General features: G+C 40.5%; 4 protein-coding genes across 4 annotated transcripts; 2 read left to right on the top strand and 2 right to left on the bottom strand.

Annotated features, from left to right (window-relative positions):
* Positions 1-248: 248 nt before the first annotated feature.
* txnl4b (thioredoxin-like 4B) lies at positions 249-2,420 on the bottom strand. Its single transcript, XM_054771062.1, has 3 exons — positions 2,252-2,420; positions 2,025-2,176; positions 249-1,316 (listed from the first exon to the last, which is right to left on the bottom strand). The coding sequence occupies exons 1-3, from the start codon at positions 2,381-2,383 to the stop codon at positions 1,151-1,153; spliced, it is 450 nt and encodes a 149-aa protein (XP_054627037.1). The 5' UTR covers positions 2,384-2,420; the 3' UTR covers positions 249-1,150.
* Positions 2,421-2,676: 256 nt separating this feature from the next.
* trmt10c (tRNA methyltransferase 10C, mitochondrial RNase P subunit) lies at positions 2,677-4,556 on the top strand. The gene has a single exon (XM_054770676.1). It carries the CDS (start codon positions 2,871-2,873, stop codon positions 4,293-4,295), a length of 1,425 nt encoding a protein of 474 aa, XP_054626651.1. The 5' UTR covers positions 2,677-2,870; the 3' UTR covers positions 4,296-4,556.
* On the bottom strand, positions 4,414-9,129 carry blzf1 (basic leucine zipper nuclear factor 1). The gene is made up of 6 exons (XM_054770677.1): positions 8,717-9,129; positions 8,010-8,464; positions 7,730-7,929; positions 7,208-7,336; positions 5,598-5,820; positions 4,414-5,507 (listed from the first exon to the last, which is right to left on the bottom strand). The coding sequence occupies exons 1-6, from the start codon at positions 8,733-8,735 to the stop codon at positions 5,322-5,324; spliced, it is 1,212 nt and encodes a 403-aa protein (XP_054626652.1). The 5' UTR covers positions 8,736-9,129; the 3' UTR covers positions 4,414-5,321.
* A 287-nt stretch (positions 9,130-9,416) lies between these two features.
* On the top strand, positions 9,417-19,747 carry ercc5 (excision repair cross-complementation group 5). Its single transcript, XM_054771215.1, has 15 exons — positions 9,417-9,604; positions 9,705-9,880; positions 10,003-10,118; positions 10,204-10,305; positions 10,401-10,446; positions 10,667-10,813; positions 10,892-11,096; positions 12,251-13,075; positions 13,153-13,388; positions 13,814-13,933; positions 14,126-14,339; positions 15,762-15,906; positions 17,082-17,282; positions 17,360-17,444; positions 19,229-19,747. Exons 1-15 carry the CDS (start codon positions 9,517-9,519, stop codon positions 19,745-19,747), a joined length of 3,225 nt encoding a protein of 1,074 aa, XP_054627190.1. The 5' UTR covers positions 9,417-9,516.
* Positions 19,748-20,523: the final 776 nt, after the last annotated feature.

Below are 20,523 nucleotides of genomic sequence, written 5' to 3'. Positions count from 1 at the left end.
TATATAACGTATTTAGTAAGTGTTAGTGAAACAAAGCAGCATAATTCCTTTTCAATAATTGTGACAATCATTAAAGTTCTCTCCATTTGAAGTGGATATACTACAAAATATAATCCTAGTGGAGGTGCTTTTAGCGTTTTGCTTGCGCTGCAAAATGTAGGGGAAAAAAACCCTAAGATGCCACTGTCAAGTAAACCATAATTATAGACAGAATAGAAAACTTTATTACAACATTCGTATTGGATTAGTACACATTTACAGGATTCCTACACATTTGCCATTGCTGCAACAATCACGAATTGATGATTAATCCATTATTCAATTAATTGACAACTATTTTGGTATCCGATTAATCTTTTTTTTATTTAAAATGTACCCTCTCAAATGTGAATACTGTATTTTTTTGTTTCCTTAACCATCCATGAAAGCAGACCTATTATCTTTGTGTTTTTGCCAAAACAAGACATTCACACAAAACTGCTTTGACGTTGGAAAACAAGTGATTGCCATTTTTGCCTCTTTTCTGATATGTTGCACACCAAACCACTGTATGCATTTGGTTGATGCTGATTTGGTCCGTCCAGGGCCTAACCCATTATTCAATTAATCGAAACAAGCTTCAGATTAACCAACTAAGAAAATAATTGTTATTTGCAGCCCGAGTGTCATATAAATAAATTACGGAATTAAGCATGTTTTCATTATTCTGAATATGGATGCCATTATGTGACCATATAATTTCCAGGACATTATAGCTAGATAATGTTAACTCATACAAAGGGTTTGAAGAGGACAAGAGCAGAGGGCTGGCCATTCGACTTGTCAGTCTTCCCAAATGTTTTCCGGGATGTGTCGCCCACTGTGTGATGTAACACAAACATCTTAGCTGCGATGGCAAGCGCCTTAGAAAGACAGATCGATCCATTTGTTTTTGTTTTTTAGTTATTCATAATTTTATCTTTTAGAAAACAAAACAGTGCTAACGGTCTTGGGAACATAAATATTTTCCATACTTAGAAATTTAGAAAATCCAAAACATGACAACATAACATGACAACATAAAATACAAAAAAAGTTACATATAGTTGCAGACTTTGCTTTAACAGACATCCCACATCATCTGATTAAGATAAAGTTGTAGATGTTGATGCTAAATGCCATGGTACAGCAGGTCATATTTGGGAATATTTTGAGGGTCGATGGGACTCCGGACAATCATTTTCCCCCGCATGGCTCCCCTGTATATGACCTCGATCAGATCCATGAAATCCTGTTTGGTTTTGAAGCTGCCAACAAACTTGGTGTGATCTGGTGACCTGAAAGGGACAAAAAAATTATTTTCTTTGAAATTTCAACTTCTTTTTCTATGATTGTAAGGATACGATATAGTTATCAGAAGAAAAATTAATGGCACAAAGGCCAAATTATTGGATGTTTGCTAGTTAGAAGGATGCTTCCTGGTTCATGGAAAATGGCAAACAAACAGGTGGCAGTGCCATTAAGATTCTGGTGGGGGTGGACAGTTTCATTTATGCCATAGCAAAAGGAATCAATGACAAAAAATTCCGATATTATCAAACCCTTTTAACTTTTATCCAGATCCTTAACAAAATTTCACAGGCTCTTCATTGACCCATGCACCACCCCTCTACAAAGCACCGTGAAACATTTTTATTGGTTAGCATGTCGGCCTCACAGACAAGGAGATCGAGGGCTTGAATCAACATAGATCAATCTCTATGTGGATTTTTTCCCTGTGTGTGTGTGTGTGTGTTTTCGCTGCATGTTAGGTAAACTGACTGTAAATTGTCCATAGGTATGAATGTGAGTGTGAATGGTTGTCTATATGTGACTGGTGACCAGTCCACGGCGCGGCCTTTTTACCCAAAGCCAACTGGGATAGGCTCCAGCTCACTCGTGAGAATGAGGACAAGTGGTATAAAAGCTGGACGGATGAATATGTTTTTGTTCTTAAGCAATTTGAAAATTTGCTCATGTTAGAGGTAAAATTAAATATATCTGACCCATAGTCCACTTTCATATGCTGTCCATTGAAAAAGAAAACAGTCGAGGGGATGTAACTGATATCAAAGTATCTTGTGTAAATGGGAGCTTTATCCACATCAACGATGTAGATGGACGCCATGTTACTCAGGTCATGGGCAGTTTTGGACAGCTACAAAAAAACACAAGAAGCAAGTTAACGTCCAGAGGATATTTTTTTACGGCGAATATAATTTTAAATACTTACAATTTCATCTAGCTGGAGACATACCGAGTCTTCATCTCTTCCAAACCTTAAAACAACCACCTTTTCTGCTACTACCTTGATGACATCATCTATGTCTTTTTTGCAAGTCAATTTAGGCAAAAATAAACTCATTTTGTGTGTTTCTGGAACTGCCTCACCCGGAGGAGGAAGCTGTCACTGAAGTGCAACACTGGGAAAGTTCCGTGAGGAAAGTATAGTGCATTAAAATTTTTGTCGATTAAAATAAATAATGTTATGAGATAAAGTCTTACAAATTACAATTGACATTGTAATAATAGTAACGTAAACTTAACATTTTGGGAGATTGAAAGCCACAAAATTGTGTTTATAATGTAATATCAAAATAAAACTAAAAGAGTTGTCTCGATGCTGTTTTAGTACGACGTATTACGATGTGGCACACGGAGACAACGTGACCTCAACAACGTTTACAGTGCATGGAAGGCGAAATAAGCAATTCATCGGCAATTAATTGGCTGTCATGGACAAGTCACACGGCTCAACGGAATTTTGTACTATAAAGACAGTGTGAAAAAGGCAAAATCCTCCCATTCCTGTTGCTGCTGCTAGTTGTACGGCTGTTACCGTTTTTTTTGCCATGTTAGGACGACTCTTCTGTACAACATGTGTGAACGAACTATGGAAAAACACAAGATTTGTGTTATCCCGTGTCATCAAGTGGGAAGGTACCACGGTTTCGCCACTCCTTGGTTCTTGCCATCCTCAATATGTTCTAAGTCGTCCCTTCCATACTGGGAGTCCAAGGAGACAGGAGAAAATGGACTTGGACAAATGGAAATTAGTAATGAAGTCCCAAGCGTCACCAGTTGAGAAAGAAGATGCTGAGGATAAGGATGCAAGTGATGATGAGGAAATGCCTGGAGAAGGTCTGAACAACAGTCTGGAGACGATGCGGGAGATGGTTGCATTGTGGCGTTTATCTCGTAGACTGGTACCTCAAGAGATGACTGATGAAGAGTTAAAGACTGTGGCAGACCTCACCACAAAGTCTGCTAGAAAAAAGTACCTGAAGTACCTGGCCATCAAGGAAGGTCATAAAAGATCACGGAAGGAGAAGCAGCAGAAGAAGGCGGCGGCAAGGGAAGCCTCACTGGAGCAGAGAAAAGAACCAGATGAGAACCAGAAAGAATTTAAAAACACATTCCTTCTTCAGTTCTGGGGACGGAGCCTGGACCGTCATTTGGGCTGGAGGAGCGCCCAGGGCATGCTGTTTGATCAGCCTCTCGTCTTTGACATGAGCTACGAGTCCAACATGTCCAAGCGGGAGATTGAAAACACAATCTCCCAGCTGATGGAACTGGAAGGGTGGAACAGACGTGCCAATGAGCCTTACCATCTACACTTTTGTAACCTCCAGCCAGATGGACCTTACATGAAGGAGCTCCTCAAGCGCTATGGTGCAGACGCCTGGGAGCGCCTGCTCATCACCAACACAGAGCGCCAGGCGGTAGACCTGTTTCCTCGTGATCGCCTTGTTTACCTCACTGCAGACTCCCCCAATGTTCTCCGCACCTACGACCACTCTAAAGTCTACATCATTGGTGCTCTAGTGGACAGGTCCATCCTCTCTGGTGTGTCACTGGCCAATGCCAAGCGTCAAAAGTTGGCCACAGCCCGACTACCACTGGATGAGTTCCTTCACTGGGGGCTTGGAGCCAAAAACCTGACCCTGGACCAGATGATTCGCATCATGATAACCATCAAGGAAACAGGGAAATGGGAGGAGGCCCTGAAATTTGTACCGAAGAGGAAGCATGCCACTGATCTTGTATCAGGAGATTATGAAAACAGGTCTTCAAAATCCAAAGAGCAAAAATGTAAAAAGACTTCTAGTGGCGAGGACCAAAGTGCGTATAAATCCCAGAGAGTGTCTGGGTTTACTTGGACAGACAAAGCGTCTAGACCACAAGCTGCACCCAAGGTACGGACATCTCTCAAGACCAGCATGGAGAAGAGACGTGAAAGCAAAAGCAAGATGTGGTGGAATGATGATGATGTCTAAGGACACTGTGTTGCGTTGCAGAAATGTCAAACTGAAGTAGATCAATTATTTGCAATCATTTTCCTTATCAAAATACTTTTCACAAAATACTTGACTCATTTTTAACAGTAGAAACTACTTTGATCTTTATTTTCAGAGAATGCTTTCTTTGTAAATAAAAACAATTACACGTCTTTGTGCTGTGTTTTGAAAAACATCCTTAACACAAAATATTCTCTCCAAAACTTTAAAATAAGATAAATACAAGTTAAAGTTTACTTGAAGAGTACTTGTAACATTAAAGTCCTTTAAATAAAATAATTTCATGTCATAGCTGGCTAAGGTCTTTTCCATGTTATAACATAGAACATAAACCGGTATATATCTACAGAAGATCCTAAAGTGGGACCATTGACACCACTGGCTTTGTCATCAATGTGAACCAGGCTCTGAAATGCATTGTTTACTCAAAAATTCTAACTTAAAGCAAGATTTTAAATTCATAATTACATTATAAATAATTATATTCAAAAGTTTAAGGTATGTTCAACAGTTCATCCAAATCATAAAATACAATAAGCAGAAAAATGTAATAAGACACTGGTATGAGAGAATAGTAATTAGCATATATTACACTTCAGTTAACACAATTCACAAAGATCATTGAGGAAAAATAAGGACATTTGATGACAGTTGCAACTGCCAGAGCACTAAAAAAAATGTACAACATGACTTTGGACCTAAGGTACAAAGGATCTTGGATTTGATATATAAAAGTATTAAGAGTGTTCATTCTTCCAAAGAACAATGATTTCAGAAAGTTTGAGTTTCACTGGTCAAGTCCTGAAAACAACAGGTTCATTTCTCCCGTGACCTCCACTACCTTGGGCGGCACGTGTTGATACTTGATACCATTTGATACACTGCAGATAGGTTATTCTTTTGAGAGTAACTGCCAATAATATGAAGACGATCATGATCACATCCAACGTCTATTGCTTGGCGATAATGTAATGAAAAGATGGTGTGTACTGTTTTGCTGCTTGTCTACAGCACGAGAATGTCTCCAGTGCAGCGTTCGCAGCAGTTAAAAGTGATGTTCTCATAGCGAGTGTATGGATGGAACCTGCCAATGCTCTTCTTATTGCTCAGAAAGGTCGAAGGGGGTGAGTCACTTAGCGCAGACTCTGTCTGGTTTTCTGTGCAGGAAATTGGATCTAAAATCTTCAGCACCTACAATACAAAAAAAACTCAAAATTGTTGGATTTCATGAACATGGGCAACTGAAACTGAGTATATTCTAAAAATAAGACAAATTTGTACCTTCTCAGCCATCTTCTCTGCTGGTGTGCTGCAGACCTGCTCAGACGTTTCTCTGCTACTTTTGACCACCCTGCTAGTGTCCTTGCCCAACAGGTGACAGTTGATGGTGTCTGCTAGCTTGTGATTGGCCGCTGCCAGCTCTCCTGTGCTTAGCGGCTGTGCACTGGGGTAGTATGTCTGCTGTCTGCCCCACTGCAGAGAAACCAAGAGCTGCTCCAGAGATCTAAAAACAACAACAACGATGTTGCGTCAGCATCAAGGACACTAGAATTTAAGACCTGTCGACTCAACCGCAAATGAATGGAACAGAGTGTAGTACACCATGATGGTTAGCAAGAGAGGTGGGTGGGGCTTGGCGTACAACAGTGTACAATGTTCACTAGCTCTGAGCATGAAATAAAGTTAAAACGCTGTGCGTACACTTTGATGAAATGGATGAACGTTATTTACTGAAAACAATGAATATATATGTAAATGTATAAAAATCCATTGTATCCATTGTTATTACAGTGTTCCCTCGTTTATCGCAGGGGATGGGTTCCCAAAATAGCTCGCAATAAGAGAAATCCACAAGAAGCCAACTATATTTTTGTACAATTATTATATATGTTTTAAGGCTGTAAAACCTTTCGCCATACACTTTATACACTGTTCTCAGACAAGCATTAACATTTTTCAAACATATATTGCTTATTAAATCATGCTGTTTCGTGGTTGAATATTAGTCAATTAGTCAAAAAATATGCATAATCGAGCACATTTTTTGCCAAAATTGATCAATAAAAATGGCTGAATGAACTAAAATACAAATATAAGCCATTAAGATTATTCAAATTGTGAATGTACAACAGGCACAATAACAATAATCATCATCGTATTGACAATTACACGGACTACTGTTGCAGCCATAACCCACGACAAGCTAAACCTCATCTACGAACACCCAAAGTCACTTCCCGTCCGCCATCTATTCTGCTCCACTACTAGCACCGGAACACATTTACTGCGGCACACACGATCATGAGTTTATTTTAAAATTAGCACACACTTACATGGAGCCCCGGAAACATCATAAATATGTTTTAAAGCCTGCGCATATTAAAAGGCACCCACACATGCGTTCACTGCTGCACAAAATGAAACCAAAACACGTAATTCAATGACTTAATGTTCTGTTGTTAAATAAGGTTTAACAGCATGAAATAATGTCTCACATTTCTTATGACACATACCAACATTTTCAGTTTTATTGTCCACATACAATGATCCAGAGTTTCTAAAAATCTCCACTTCTGGGTTTTTCAGAAGCTCAGCTATTAAGGACAAAAGCCAACGTTTGCGTGTGGGTGAGCGGCCAAAATGCATAGAAAAATAAGCGTTTTTAAAATACCCATATTCATGTGGACATGGTCTCAAAGCACTCATGTGACATGGCCAATTATGCAAATGAGATATTATTAGATATATATTAGATTGCAATTCTGTGGGTAACACTGCAGTATAATAAAATTAACAATTGGAGGCTGCCCTTGAGATAAAATGATTTTGAATTTGCAGTTTTATAACTCAAGTCATCAAACCAGTGGTGTGACACACAGTGTTGACGTTACCTGTGAGTGTGCACCATTTCTCTTGAGTACTCTTCTCGCTCTAACAAAAGGTCTTGGATGGCTCCTTGTGCCTCTCTGGTCTGACGCTGCAGAGCTGCTCTGGCATTTGTCAGCTCCTCTGCCATCACTCTGTAGACCAATGAAGCATGTGTTCATTCAGCTGGTAATTGTGACATTCTGGAATGTGTCCATGACTTATGACTAATGAGATCACAAACTAGAGTGGTGCCAGATAATTCTGCCTTAAGACAACAACCCCAAGTACCTAAATAGGGTAACCAAATATTACAAAACAGCTCTCAGAAAGATGTAGATCAGTTCAACAACACTGCCAGCTTAAATTACAATCATAAACAAAAATGTCTTGCAGTGTCAATTAAAACCATGCATTACTATTTGTAAAAACATTGTATTGGACCTCATTAGATTGATTGGATACATAATAGTAATCTTCCTGAGGGAAAAACTGCAGGTGGTGGTAGTCTAAAACAAAAAAGGTCCCCATCCATGTATGTTTCGTACCTGCTGGCCAGGAACTTGCTCCTCCACACATCACACTGGATACTCATGCGTTCCAGCTGTTCTGCCGTGTGTGACAAACTTCGACCCAAAACCTCATTCTCCAGAATTAGCTGATTCTTCTCGCGTGCCAGACGCTCAAATTGGTATTGCAAGTCATCACCCACAGACGCCACCAGCAGCTTCTTGAGCTCACGGTTCACCTGTCATATATAATAAAACAACAGCGATAAGTCTACCCCTGCAAAAGTATCTCCGATGTCAAAGTATATCTGGGCCTTGCCTCTGTCTGCACACGCAGCTGATTAGAGAGGCCTTCCTTGTCCTGGAGCAGCCTGCGTTCTGAGTTCTGAAGCTTCTCTAGCTGGCCTCTCCAGTCCTCCACCATAGGCTGCGGGGATGAACTTCGCTCCTCTGCCTGTTGCCCTGCATCTCCTTTCCCCTCAGGTGCACGGCTACTTCTACTTATGGCAGCACGAGGGACAACGATCCTTACAGCCTCAACCTCTGTGCAGGCCTCCCTACACACCTTGCCCAGGTGGAGCACCCCAAGAGGTTGTGGCGTAATAGGGGGAGGAAGTTGGGAAACTTTTGTGCTGTGCTTGGGACTTGCTGCCTGCAAGAGGGGAACGGATGCCAGCCCAAGTGGCATCTTATCTGCGCTGACCTCCAAGATGGAGGGGTTTTTTTCCGTTTCCATGCCATCACCAGCTACTCGGACTGGGACACGGGCAGATTCTGGAAAAATAACAAGATACAAGCCTGTCAGGATACAGGCTTAAACATGCTAAAGCAATCAACAATAAATACATGGAGATTGAGTGGTTGCCACTAAATACTATCGTGGTAAATGTTGCTTGAGTTGCTTGGATATTTAAAGACAATAAAACGGAACAGAATCTCTATCCTAATGAAAACCAGTCACAAATAGCTCACTTATGGTAAAATAGCGACCATAAAGTCGGAGTGTGAAAACGTACTGTTACATACCCCTGATTGCAGCTGTCATGGCGGTTGTTTCAATGGTTCAGAGTTTATCAGGATCCAGACCGAGTGACTTTCTCTAACTCCTCTTGGGACGCATTCGAATTGAAAAAAGAAAATGTTGCTTAATAGTCACTGGTTGTGGGTTCAATAAGATAGTTGTTTCCCAGTCACGTTTAACAGCCCAAGTGTCGATAAGATAAAGACAGGCTAGCGAGCTACAAGCCTAATTTCGTGTCGAGCTAATTCACCGGCATGGTAGAGAATGAGAGAGGTAAAAATGGCCAAACGTCCACAAATTAAAATAATTCAGCCAATAGTCGTACTAACAATTGTATACGGGGTTTAAGTAAGACTCCCAGGCTGTATTTAAGCTAACATTCGATTCCACACTGGTGTTGTTCATTTTGTTACAGGATAAGCGGATACTCAGCATTATTCGGGTCCTATTCAAGCCCTATTCTTAGACTCTCAGGTAGACCGTTCTTCAATAATACTTATTCTATTTTAATTTTAAAAACCTATTAAGTTTGACAGTCATATTATATCATTGTATAGATTTTTTTTTCATAGTGCGTAGATTATGTTGAGCAATGTCGCAAATAGAGCAGCCTGAGAGCGGTAATTTGGGGATTAGTAAGAAAATGTCAAAGAAACGACTCATGTTTTAAACGGAACCTTTGTACTGTCACTTGTTGCTGGGAGGACACTGGGACAGTGGTATTGTTGTCAAGACGGTGCATAGTTTGTATCGCTGTGTTGTTATAGCTTGATTCTGCTCACATTGTGCTGTTACAGTAGGAGCCATGGGAGTGCACGGACTTTGGAGGCTGCTGGAGAGTACAGGCAAACCCGTCAATCCCGAGACACTGGAGGGAAAGATTCTTGCTGTTGGTATCCAAACTTGAGGCATCTCATCAACAAGTTTTGTTTCATGTGTAATGTCTTGTTGCTATTGATCTGTTAAATATGAAACTTAACATGACACCACTAGATATCAGTATATGGCTCAATCAGGCAGTGAAAGGGGTGCGGGACCGTGAAGGCAACAGTGTCAAGAACGCCCACCTCCTCACGCTCTTCCACCGAATTTGCAAACTGCTCTTTTTCCGCATCCGACCAGTTTTTGTGTTTGATGGGGATGCTCCGCTACTTAAGAAACAGACACTGGTAGGTCCACGCCTTTTCTCCCTAATTGAGACACATCTACATCGGTTTTTATGGAACTGTATGTAGGCCTTACATTACCTTGTGTATGAATTGTGCTCTATAAATAAACTAAACTTGCCTAGGCCTTGAGGAGGCAAAGGAAGGAAGAGTTAAGCCAAGAGTCCAAAAAGACTAATGAGAAGCTCCTCAAGACATTCCTGAAGAGACAAGCTATCAAAGCTGTGCTTGGAGACAACAAGTAAAAAGCAAATACAATGCCTTTTTTACAAATTGTGTCAATATCAAACTACAATATCAAACCATTGAATTTACACTTTCCTCAGTAAGGATCCTCTACCCAGCCTCTCCACTGTGAGGAGAAATGAGGTGGATGACATGTATATTCTACCAGCTCTGCCACCTGCAGAGGAGGAGCGGAAAAGCAGGTGAGAAGCCCAGGAAAAAAACGTAACCCTATTTCAATCAGATTTTTCTCAATGTCAAGCTGTAATTTAAATGCTGTGTTCCCTGTTTGTCAAAGTTCAGAGGAAGAGGAAGAGAAAGAGTGTGAGGATGTGGTTGAGCAGGTATGAGGTCAAATTTACGATTGCACTAGATAAATTAAGAATTATATGGTTGTGAGGATGACCAAATATTGTACAAAAGAGGAAACATGTATTGAATGTCATTAGATTGTGCAGGTATACCTAATGATGTGGCCTGTGAGTATAGATGTGTTCATATTGCTTAGATAATTTACATAAAGACCCAGCCTAACTTTTATATAATGATATTGCTGTCTCTCAGGTGGAAGAAATGTATGCGGACCCCAACTCCATGGACATCAACTCTGAGGAGTTTGCCTGCCTTCCACTGGAAATGAAACACGAGATACTCAAAGACATGAAAGAGTTTTCCAAAAGACGCCGAACCCTGTACCACACACCTCCACAGGTACTTCAGCCATGTTCTCCGAGTCTGCACAGCAACTTAGACTCGTAAAAACATCTTAACCTCTTAATTATTTCCTAGCTCTCTGATGACTTCTCTCAGTACCAGCTGGCCGGCTTACTGCATAGGAACAAGCTGAATCAACATCTGGAGGGAGTGGAGAAAGAGATGAACCAGCGCAGTGCTGGCAGTATGGCACAGGTCTATGGAGAGGACCAGGAGAGTCATGACGTGGAGTCACGTCGACTTGTTTCAGAAGACAACTCCCACTACATCCTTATTAAAGGTGAGTTCATTAACCAAGAGGAACAGGATATCAGACAATGGGTAGATTTTTTTTTAACTGTTTGCATCATGTAAAGATAGACACTCACAAAACCAAAACTCTATAGAATCATGGTGGAGCCAGTCACAGTACACAACTGTGGTGCATTCAAGGACTGCTGAACAAACGTGTAAAAATTGTGGACTTATGGTGAAAGAGAAGTGTAAAAAAACAGCCACCTGTCATAAAAACGAGAAACAATTAATATTTTATAAATCTAAACGTCAAAGTGAACGAACCTTTTTATACCCAAACTTGAGCTGGCTCATTGTGCTTCTCTGAGAAGTAAGAAACAATAAAACAAATTCCTTCTGTTCAGGAATGTTAAAAATTAGAAGAAGAACTAATCAAGAAATAATACTTTCCTTTTTTGTAAAAGTACAGTACAGGACAAACGTTTGGACACACCATCTCATTCAGTTTGTTTTCTTAATTTTTTTATGAGTGAACACACGTGGTGAACACACGAGTGAACACACGTGGAATTATGTACACAACAAACAAGTGTGAAATAACTGTAAATATGTCTTATATTTTAGATTGCTCAAAGTAGCTTTTCTGGTAGCGCCGCAAACACTTGGTGTTCTCTCAATGAGCTTCATGAGTCACCGGAAGTGATTTTCACTTCACAGGTGTGCCTTGTCAGGGTTACTTAGTAGAATTTCTTGCCTTATGAATGGGGTTGGGACCATGGAGTTGTGTTGTGTGTGTGTCCAAACTTTTGGCCTGTACTGTACATGTATACAAACATGGGTAACAATAATAATTATATTTCAGTATTAAAAGAACATTTACATACTGGTGTATGAACCTTTATAGAAATGTGGCAAACAAATGATTTGGTAATTATCAATGCTGTTCATTTAGGGCAGCGGTGGCATAAAGCTTACACAGACTGGTGGTCTAATAAATGCATTTAGCATTCTGTATATATAAACCTTTAGTAGTCATTGAGAGGTAGCAGGTGCCAGCAGGTCCTTGCAACAGCTCATTTCAAGTGAGGGCTGCATAAATTGTAAGTATAAGTTAATGATGACTAATGCTTCTTTTGATGCTTTTGATTTGCTAAGAGATAGGACAAAACTGTGATTTGTTTTTGTTTTTTTGCTATGCAGGCTCTAACAAATGTAAAAAGCCCCCCGAGAACCAGCCTGCCACTGCCGCCTGGACTGGGAACTCAACCTTTAAAAAGCGAGCAGTGGACAAACCAGAGCCTCTTTGGTGTCCGGTGTCTGAGGAAGAAGATAAAAAGAAAGTTTCCTGTTCAGAAGACTGTAAACCCTCAGTATCTACACAAGCATCACCCCCTTCGCCTCGCACACTGAAGGCTATCCAGGCTGCTATGAGTGACGACTCAGATGTGGAAACTGTGGAGCAGGAAAGGAGAGATGGTAACATTTCTCCCCGTACGCTGCTCGCCATCCAACAAGCTCTGGCTGAGGAGGACGAGGATGAAGCAAAGCGCAAGACTCAAAGCAGCAAGTTACAAATAGTAATTAGCAGTTCTGACGAAGAGACAGAACCTATCAGAGATGTAGCCCAAGAAAAGTCTGACTTTACAAAGAACCCACCAGCCATAAATGTACCTGATATCTTGTTAGACATTAGTTCAGAAGATATGGACGAAGTAATCGGACAGAGAAATAAAGCTTTCCACTTTGCAGCAGATCTTCAGGAATTGAATGAAGCATCGGACCGTGGGGAGAGGAGTGAGATGCTTAAAGCCAAGCTGGCTGGAAGTTGTAGTCAAATAAAAATACTTGATGAGAGAGGAGACTGGGCACAGGGATTAATGTTTGAGAAGGCACATCACACCCATCCTGAAACGGCTGCTTGTGTGTCAGTGCAGCTGCATGGAAAACCTCCCAGAGACGCTGAGCAGCAAAATAATGAACCCGCTATTCCACAGACGAATCGTGACGACGGGAGTGACTCAGAAGGTGCTGACTGGATTAAGAGCAGGCTGATTCATAACAGCTGACTTGAGAGTAATTAAATATGTTTTTCTTTATTCCAGACAGCTTCTATGAAGTATCAGAAGAGAAACCTGAAGAGGATGCAGAGGCGGTCCATGAAGATGAGACCATGCAAGCGGAAAGTTGGCCCAATGCCCCTGTCAGTCCTGCAGAGTCTTTGAAATTGGAAGAAGAAAAAGACAACAAAACACACACTGAAGAGGGGGAAGAGTTGGAGGAGGGAAAAGAGAAAGCATGTAGACCTCCTTCAGTCAATGAATGGGAAGATTTTGATGTGGTAAATGACATAAAATACTAAATCAGACACTAACTGTAACCAACCCAGAACATATTTAAAGTAAAATCATCTTTATTGGTTTCCTCACATCTGATGCCATATATATATATGTTTGTATTCTATATTAGATTCATAGTCGGCCCTCCACAAAGTCTGCTGCCATCGATGAAGTTATATAACGTGTTTTCCTCATACGTTCAGTTTCGGTTTCACTTAAGCCTACCTTATTATTTATACTAGATTATTTTGTTGAACCACTTTTATGGCACAGCAATGTAGAGATGCTTAGTGGAATACATTGCTGTTGTTGCTGTACGCATATTTCTAGTTTATCAAAGTTTTCCTCCAGTGTATGAAGTGTTTGTGTAGCTGTCTTCCAACACCGTGTCTCAGCTAATGCAGTGGTTGTGCATTCTGTGTTGCAGGACGAGCTGCAGTCTCTCGAGAGTTCTCTGCAGGTGGAACAGAGCAGCTTGAGGGAGCAGAAACAGCAGCAGGAGAGGATGGCCAACACGGTCACAGGGCAGATGTACTTGGAGAGCCAGGTGAACCGAAGAACACATCAACATTTTTTTGAAATACAAACAGTATTTGTTCAAATCATCATAACTTCTACTGTGATGCAATTAATTTCTGGTGTCCTGCTGAGTAAATGTTTGTGGCACCTCTCCTCAACAGTGCTAGTAACATAATGTGCGTGTAAATAAAGTGCGTGAGTGTTGTCTTCTTGGTACCAGGAGCTCTTGCGGCTGTTTGGGATTCCATTCCTTGTGGCGCCAATGGAGGCAGAGGCGCAGTGCGCTGCACTAGACCGAACCGACCACACTAACGGGACCATCACTGACGACTCTGATGTTTGGCTGTTTGGAGGGCGACACGTCTACAAGAACTTCTTCAGCCACAACAAATATGTGGAGCACTACCAGTACAGTGACCTTCAGAACCAACTGGGTCAGTGGCTGCCATCATTATAATCAGTGTTTACTTAAGTAGTAATACAGTACTAATAATTAGGGGTGTCACGAGAAACTAAGTTCATGAAACAAGACGGTACACGAGATTGGGTCTACAAGAACGAGACAAGATTTGAACATTACTTTTAAGAAAAGTAGAATGAAAAAATCTATAAAAAAAAAAAAATATGACAATATATTGCAGTCTACTAATTTCATTTCTACTACGTTACACTCTTCAGCACTCTGTGTGTGTACGCTAGCGGCCCCGCCCCCACCCACCGAGACAAAGAGACCGTATCACTGACAAAAGGGCTCACTCGGTTCATCTCGATGGTCTGTGGAACAAATGCATAGAGTGAACCCTCTTCCTGCCTGTTTGGAGGCGGGAGACGGCGACAACAGACACGCATACACATGGAAAGATATTAAGGGCGGCAAAATAATCAAGTTCATTTTCATTTATTGTGTGATTAATTAATTTATTTATTATCGTCCCAGGCCAAGTGTCCTTGAGACATTATGTTCTTCCGTTTGTAACTTTATGCTAGCTGCTTAAATGCGGTTGCCACAAAGTTGGAAGTACTGTACTGACCTGAATATAAGACAATATGAACATTTTTTGGCTTTTTTTTCCTGGAAAAAAGTCTGGTCGTCTTCTCCTTGCCGTCTTAGATTTATACATGCAAACCAACAGGTGGCACCAAATGACTTTTCCCCAAGCAAGTCAAAGGTTTTCTTCTTGTCACACACACACGCCAGTGACCTTGGTCAGCAGCTCAAAAAATTGGGTTAAATGTTGGGTAAGTTAGCAGACTGGTGAAGTTATGATGATCATTTTAAGATAATGGCGATCAATGAAGCAAAGGCATCAGACAGCTCAGATTTTAGTTTTAATTTTTTTGCAATCTCCCAGTCATTTCACTAATATTGAAAACATGATCTTTTAAAAATATACATTTGGCGTTTTTTGTTTTTGTCTTTGTCTTAAAAATACTTTTTCTAAAAACAGGTCTTGAAAAAGACTAGTCTTCTATACGTATCAGTACGATAGTTAATGAATTCCGTCAGGTTACTGTCCAAAGTGCAGATAGCCATGTCTGTGCAAGCGCTTGTACAGATGGAAGAATGCCCGTGGTACCCTTTTCAGCTGTATAGCAATCCTAAAGCTCCAATTTTGTTTTTGATACTATTTGTTATTCTAGTTCCAAGGCTATGTATGCATACATTGTAATAAATCAAAATTGTGTTGACAAATTGCTATGAAGACACAGCCCACCATCTGATATGTTTACATCTCATATGTCAGTAACAGGTGTCAGTGTAGTCAGCTTTATCGGTGATGTAATGTCTGAACTGTAATTATGTTGCTTGTCCTCTTCATGTCCCGTCTCTGTCTCGTTCTTGTTTTCCAACACAGGTTTGGACAGAACAAAACTGATCAACCTGGCATACCTGCTGGGAAGTGACTACACTGAGGGCGTGCCCGGGGTTGGGTATGTGACTGGCATGGAAATACTCAACGAGTTCCCGGGACCCGGATTGGAGCCACTAACAGAGTTCTGGTGTGTTTCAGGATTCAATTCCATAAGAAATCACAAAATTGGTGAAACCCGATTTTAGCAAAATCTATATACACCTTAAGGCGGTGCTTCTCAAATAGTGGGGCGGGCGTGAGGAGCTGTCGGGCAGGGGTGGTGGGGGCATGGGGATCTGGAGAGGCAGGGAGGACTTTCAATATTAGTGCAGACCTATCAACATGTATGAATTTGTCATACTCGGCATGCAGTTTGACTCTTGAATACGTTTGTACGCTTCACTGCTCTCCATTTTGCTGGTTTCAGTTTCGAGTTCAGTCTGTACAGTACAGATAAATAAATAGATATTATCAATTTCTCCATAGTATTTCAAATCGAAGGGGGTGCGAAAACATTTCTGTCTCCCATTGGGTGCATGACAGAAAATAATTGAGAACCACTGCCTGAACAGATATGCAAAGAAAATCAATAAGTGGATATTCTTATCACTCACTTTGTAAATTCACTCTAAATGTAAATTTAAGTTAAATGAAGTGGTGTATTTGAACACAACTCCTCATTGCTCATAATAACACAGTTAAAGTCTGATTCAAATATTCTGCTATTAAAGAAACCAGTGTTAAGTAAATAGATTGTCAGACATGTGTGCCATCTCTTAACTTGATTTAAATTTGAAGTTAATTTGGCGCTGTTAATACATACAAATATATATAATCCTGCCCAGTCATTTATCTTTCTTTCAATAAAATACAGTAAAAATGTGCATATTTTAGACATGATTATGGTAATGGTTTAAAATATTTTGAACATGCATACAAGTTACATTGGAATACATCACATAGTATAATTTACTGTTCTACATGTCCAAAAAGGAGTATGAAGAAGCAAAGTTTATTTAATCCTACCACCCGGCCATTTCACATCAATTGCAGTACATTTGTTCACTTCCTGTATTCCAAATGTACTCTTTGCTAGTTTAAAATACGTAGGAAAATGATAAGGTAAGGTAATATGATAAGGTAATATAAGGTAGCATAGTGTGACATGGTGATTAATCATGATTAATTAATTAAAACCATGATTAAGCTGATTCAAAATTTTAATATGCTTTTTTTTTCTTCTAAAATTAACAACTGTACTGAACACAATGAAGAATGGCTGTAGTATTAGCTATATGTTATAATATGGCTTTGTCTTCGTAGCAAATGGTGGTCAGAGGCTCAAGAGAAAAAGCGTTTGACCGCTAATCCTCGGGACACCAAAGTGAAGAAGAAGCTCAGGGAGCTCAAACTTCAGCCTGGCTTCCCAAACCCTGCGGTAGCTCAAGCTTACTTGCAGCCGGCTGTCGACCAGTCGGACAGCTCCTTCAGCTGGGGACGCCCACAACTGGACATGATCAAAGAATATCTTTTCACTCTTGATTGAATGAATGCATGAGAATACTGGTGGCGCACAGTTTCCTTGACCGGCCCCTTTTTACTTTCTGTCAAATTCGTTTCGGCTGGAGCGGTCAAAAAACCACGGAGACCCTTCAGCCTGTGATCAAGCAGCTCAACATGCAGCAGGTAACTTTCTCACGAACGAGTGGTATGTGCACCCTGGGGTGTGACATTCAGACGTTACTCCCTTTTACTCTTGATGTTAGCAACTTTCCTACTAGGTGTAGAACAATTACATTTATTTGTGGTGGCCCGCCATGAGTACATTTGGACCGCCACAGATAGATTTGGCGCTACTCTGTGCGGGCATCGTACCTCTGCTTCTTACTACACCTCATACTAACATACCACAGCCAACTTCATCACAGGTAAGTCGACACACAACATGAAATGCCATTCTATATGGGTAACAACGATTAAGCGCTAACTTAAATGACATGTAACTTTTAACCGTTGACTATGAACTCTTAATAGTCAAAAAATATTGAAAGACAAGTCATATGTAGTATTCTGGTCACTAGTAGTAATCTTACATCGATGAGACGTGACATTACATAGCATTACCTTAAGTTGCACTGCACATAGAGTCAACCATGGATGTAGAGTACGACATGACACAGTGAAAAACGTTCTTCTCCCATTCTTTGTGGAAGTGGTACGTTTTTAGCTTCTTACATTGTCCTTCTTCCCGACTCAGTTTCAAACCCTTTCTTAAGTTTAGAATAAATAAATTGGAGGCTAACTAGTTAGCCCGGTAGCTTGCTATGCTTAAAGCAGCGGCCGTCTCTTATGTTCCTGCAGAGATCCGTAGCCTCCACATAAGAGTTGTGCAATGTGGTGTAAACAAAGCCAGCAGTGGTGTATAATGTGAGTTACAGTATGTTTTATTATCGCTTATCATGTCTACTATATTAGGTTATGCGAGTATAAAGGTGACTATCGGGATGTTACTTCATGTCTTCTGGGCTCTGATATTAATGTTAAAAATTGTATTTAGAAGGTCATAAACAGGTTTCCTATACTCTAACTACAAAAATCTTCCATTTCTTAATATTGAATCCTACTTTTGCAGAAATTCACTTATCGTGATCAGGTTTGCAACCAATTAATCGCGATAAATGGTGGACGACTGCAATGAGATATTAGCTGTACAGTGAAGTGTACATTATTTTTAAAATCAGTGCACAGTTACATGGAGCCCAGCACACATAATTCATGTTTTTTTTAATCACGCCTTTGTGTTATAAGGCGCACGCATGGGCGAAACTAACACCCATAATCAATAACTTTGTGTTTTGTCGTCAAGTAAGGTTTAAAAACATGAGCTTATGTCTTACATTTCTTATGACACAAATCAAAAAGTTCAGTTTTACCCGTCCACACACAAACACAAATCTCCACTCTGGCCTGAGTTGTGTCATGGCCAATTATACAAATTGGGTGATGCTCATCTAGCCCCCACAAACCCTCTCCCTCGGGCAACTCCACACCATAGATAGATTTTACACTGCATTGTCATTGTACTTGCTTACTGGAATGTATGTGCACATACTGAGGGGATACAGTATGTATGATTTGTGGTCATGTAGAACCATGCATTTATAGTTCTAGTATATTAAAAGAGAGTAACAAGTAATAAAGAACAGTTCCATTCTAGCTAAAAGTACAGATAATTCATTATCAGTTGTAACAGCTGACAGTAGAAGAAGTAAAGAGTGAAATATATCTTATAACTATAGCTATATATATATATACACTGTACACTATTTAAAAGCTACTCAACAACAAGGATCACTTGAACTTTAGGAGTTAATTTGGGTCGATGTCGTACTGAGAGACTCCATTCCAAGTAGGAATGGAAATCCATCCACCTTGTAGCCTTGCATCATTTCTACACTGTTTTATCCTAGACTCAGCTGAGGATAGACACATTCTTCCGCATAGAGCAACAAGAAAAGCAGGCAATCCGAAGCCAGCGACTCCGCCGGGCCATCACCTGCATGAAAAGAAAGGAGAAAGGGGAGGAAGATGAGGAGTCTGAGGAAGAAATTGTGTCTCCATCCAAATCCAAGAGGGGAAAGACAATAGAGCAGAGCCAGGGGAAAGCTTCACATGGAAAAGTGAGAGAAGAGGAAGGATCTGTGGTCGGAGGAGGGTTCTTGGGTTCAGAGGGAAGTAAAGAAACTATGATTACATCTCTGAACGATGTGACCCGCACCATCCAGGAGTCACGCCTGCCAAAGGTTACCACGGCAGTAGCACAGAACACGGCACAGAGCATCAAGAGCAACAGCAGCTCTGGCGAGGACAGCGAAGACGACAACGATGCTGAAGTTGCGATGGTGACTGCCCGATCTGTGTTTAAGGGAAATGTGAGAGGATGTGGTGCGAAAAGCAGGAGAGGAAGAGGAAGGGGAAAGAAAAACTGAAAACATTAATTGTTTTTTGCTGAATAATGTAATACAAATGACTTGCCCTGGTGTTGCAGGAGTCCACGCTTTTGCCTTTTGGGAGGAGGGCATGGATTGAGTTCTTAGCCTAGGGTCCCGGCACACAGCCATTGTAGTTTTCCAGTGGGATGGTTGTGTCAGAAGGTGCATCAGGTGTCAAAACTAAGCCAATTAAATCATGCGAGTGACTTGCTGTGGCGACACCTGATGGGAGAAGCTGAAAGACCACTACTACTACGACTACAAATGACTTTTAAAAAAACACCTTGTGTGTATAATTGTAATGTAATAATACAGTCTATGAATTGAATTGTAATCATGAATACATTACCTGATTACTTTTTTTTTAAATTTAGACGACAGTGAAAGTACAGTGCAGGCTGCCACTGGCTTTGCTGACCCATTTTTTCACAGAAAATATTTTTTGTGGTAGTGCTTAATTAATACACTTACTTGAGTCCCTATAGAATAAATTGGACAGTCCACTCTAAAGAATCATAATGACCCATCTGCTCACCATTCTCATTGATCCAGGAAGTGTCCTGCTTGCAAACAAAAGAGTAAGAAATATGCTGTACCTTTGCGGTAGTCATTACAGCGCTTGTAAACATGCAAATCAGTCAACATTTGCAGTACAACAGCTTTTGAAGAACCCTTTTTATGTTTTTTTTTCTTTTAATGTCTGTAGTTCAGTTTTCACATCAGTCATTCAGTGAGGCTGAGAGTGTTCCATTTCTTTTCAGCTCTATTTCTGT

This window comes from Dunckerocampus dactyliophorus, chromosome 3, assembly GCF_027744805.1.
Source record: "Dunckerocampus dactyliophorus isolate RoL2022-P2 chromosome 3, RoL_Ddac_1.1, whole genome shotgun sequence".
Lineage (NCBI taxonomy): Eukaryota > Metazoa > Chordata > Actinopteri > Syngnathiformes > Syngnathidae > Dunckerocampus > Dunckerocampus dactyliophorus.
The sequence above is the reverse complement of the archived record's forward strand: the minus strand, read 5'-3'. Positions and strand labels throughout refer to the sequence as shown.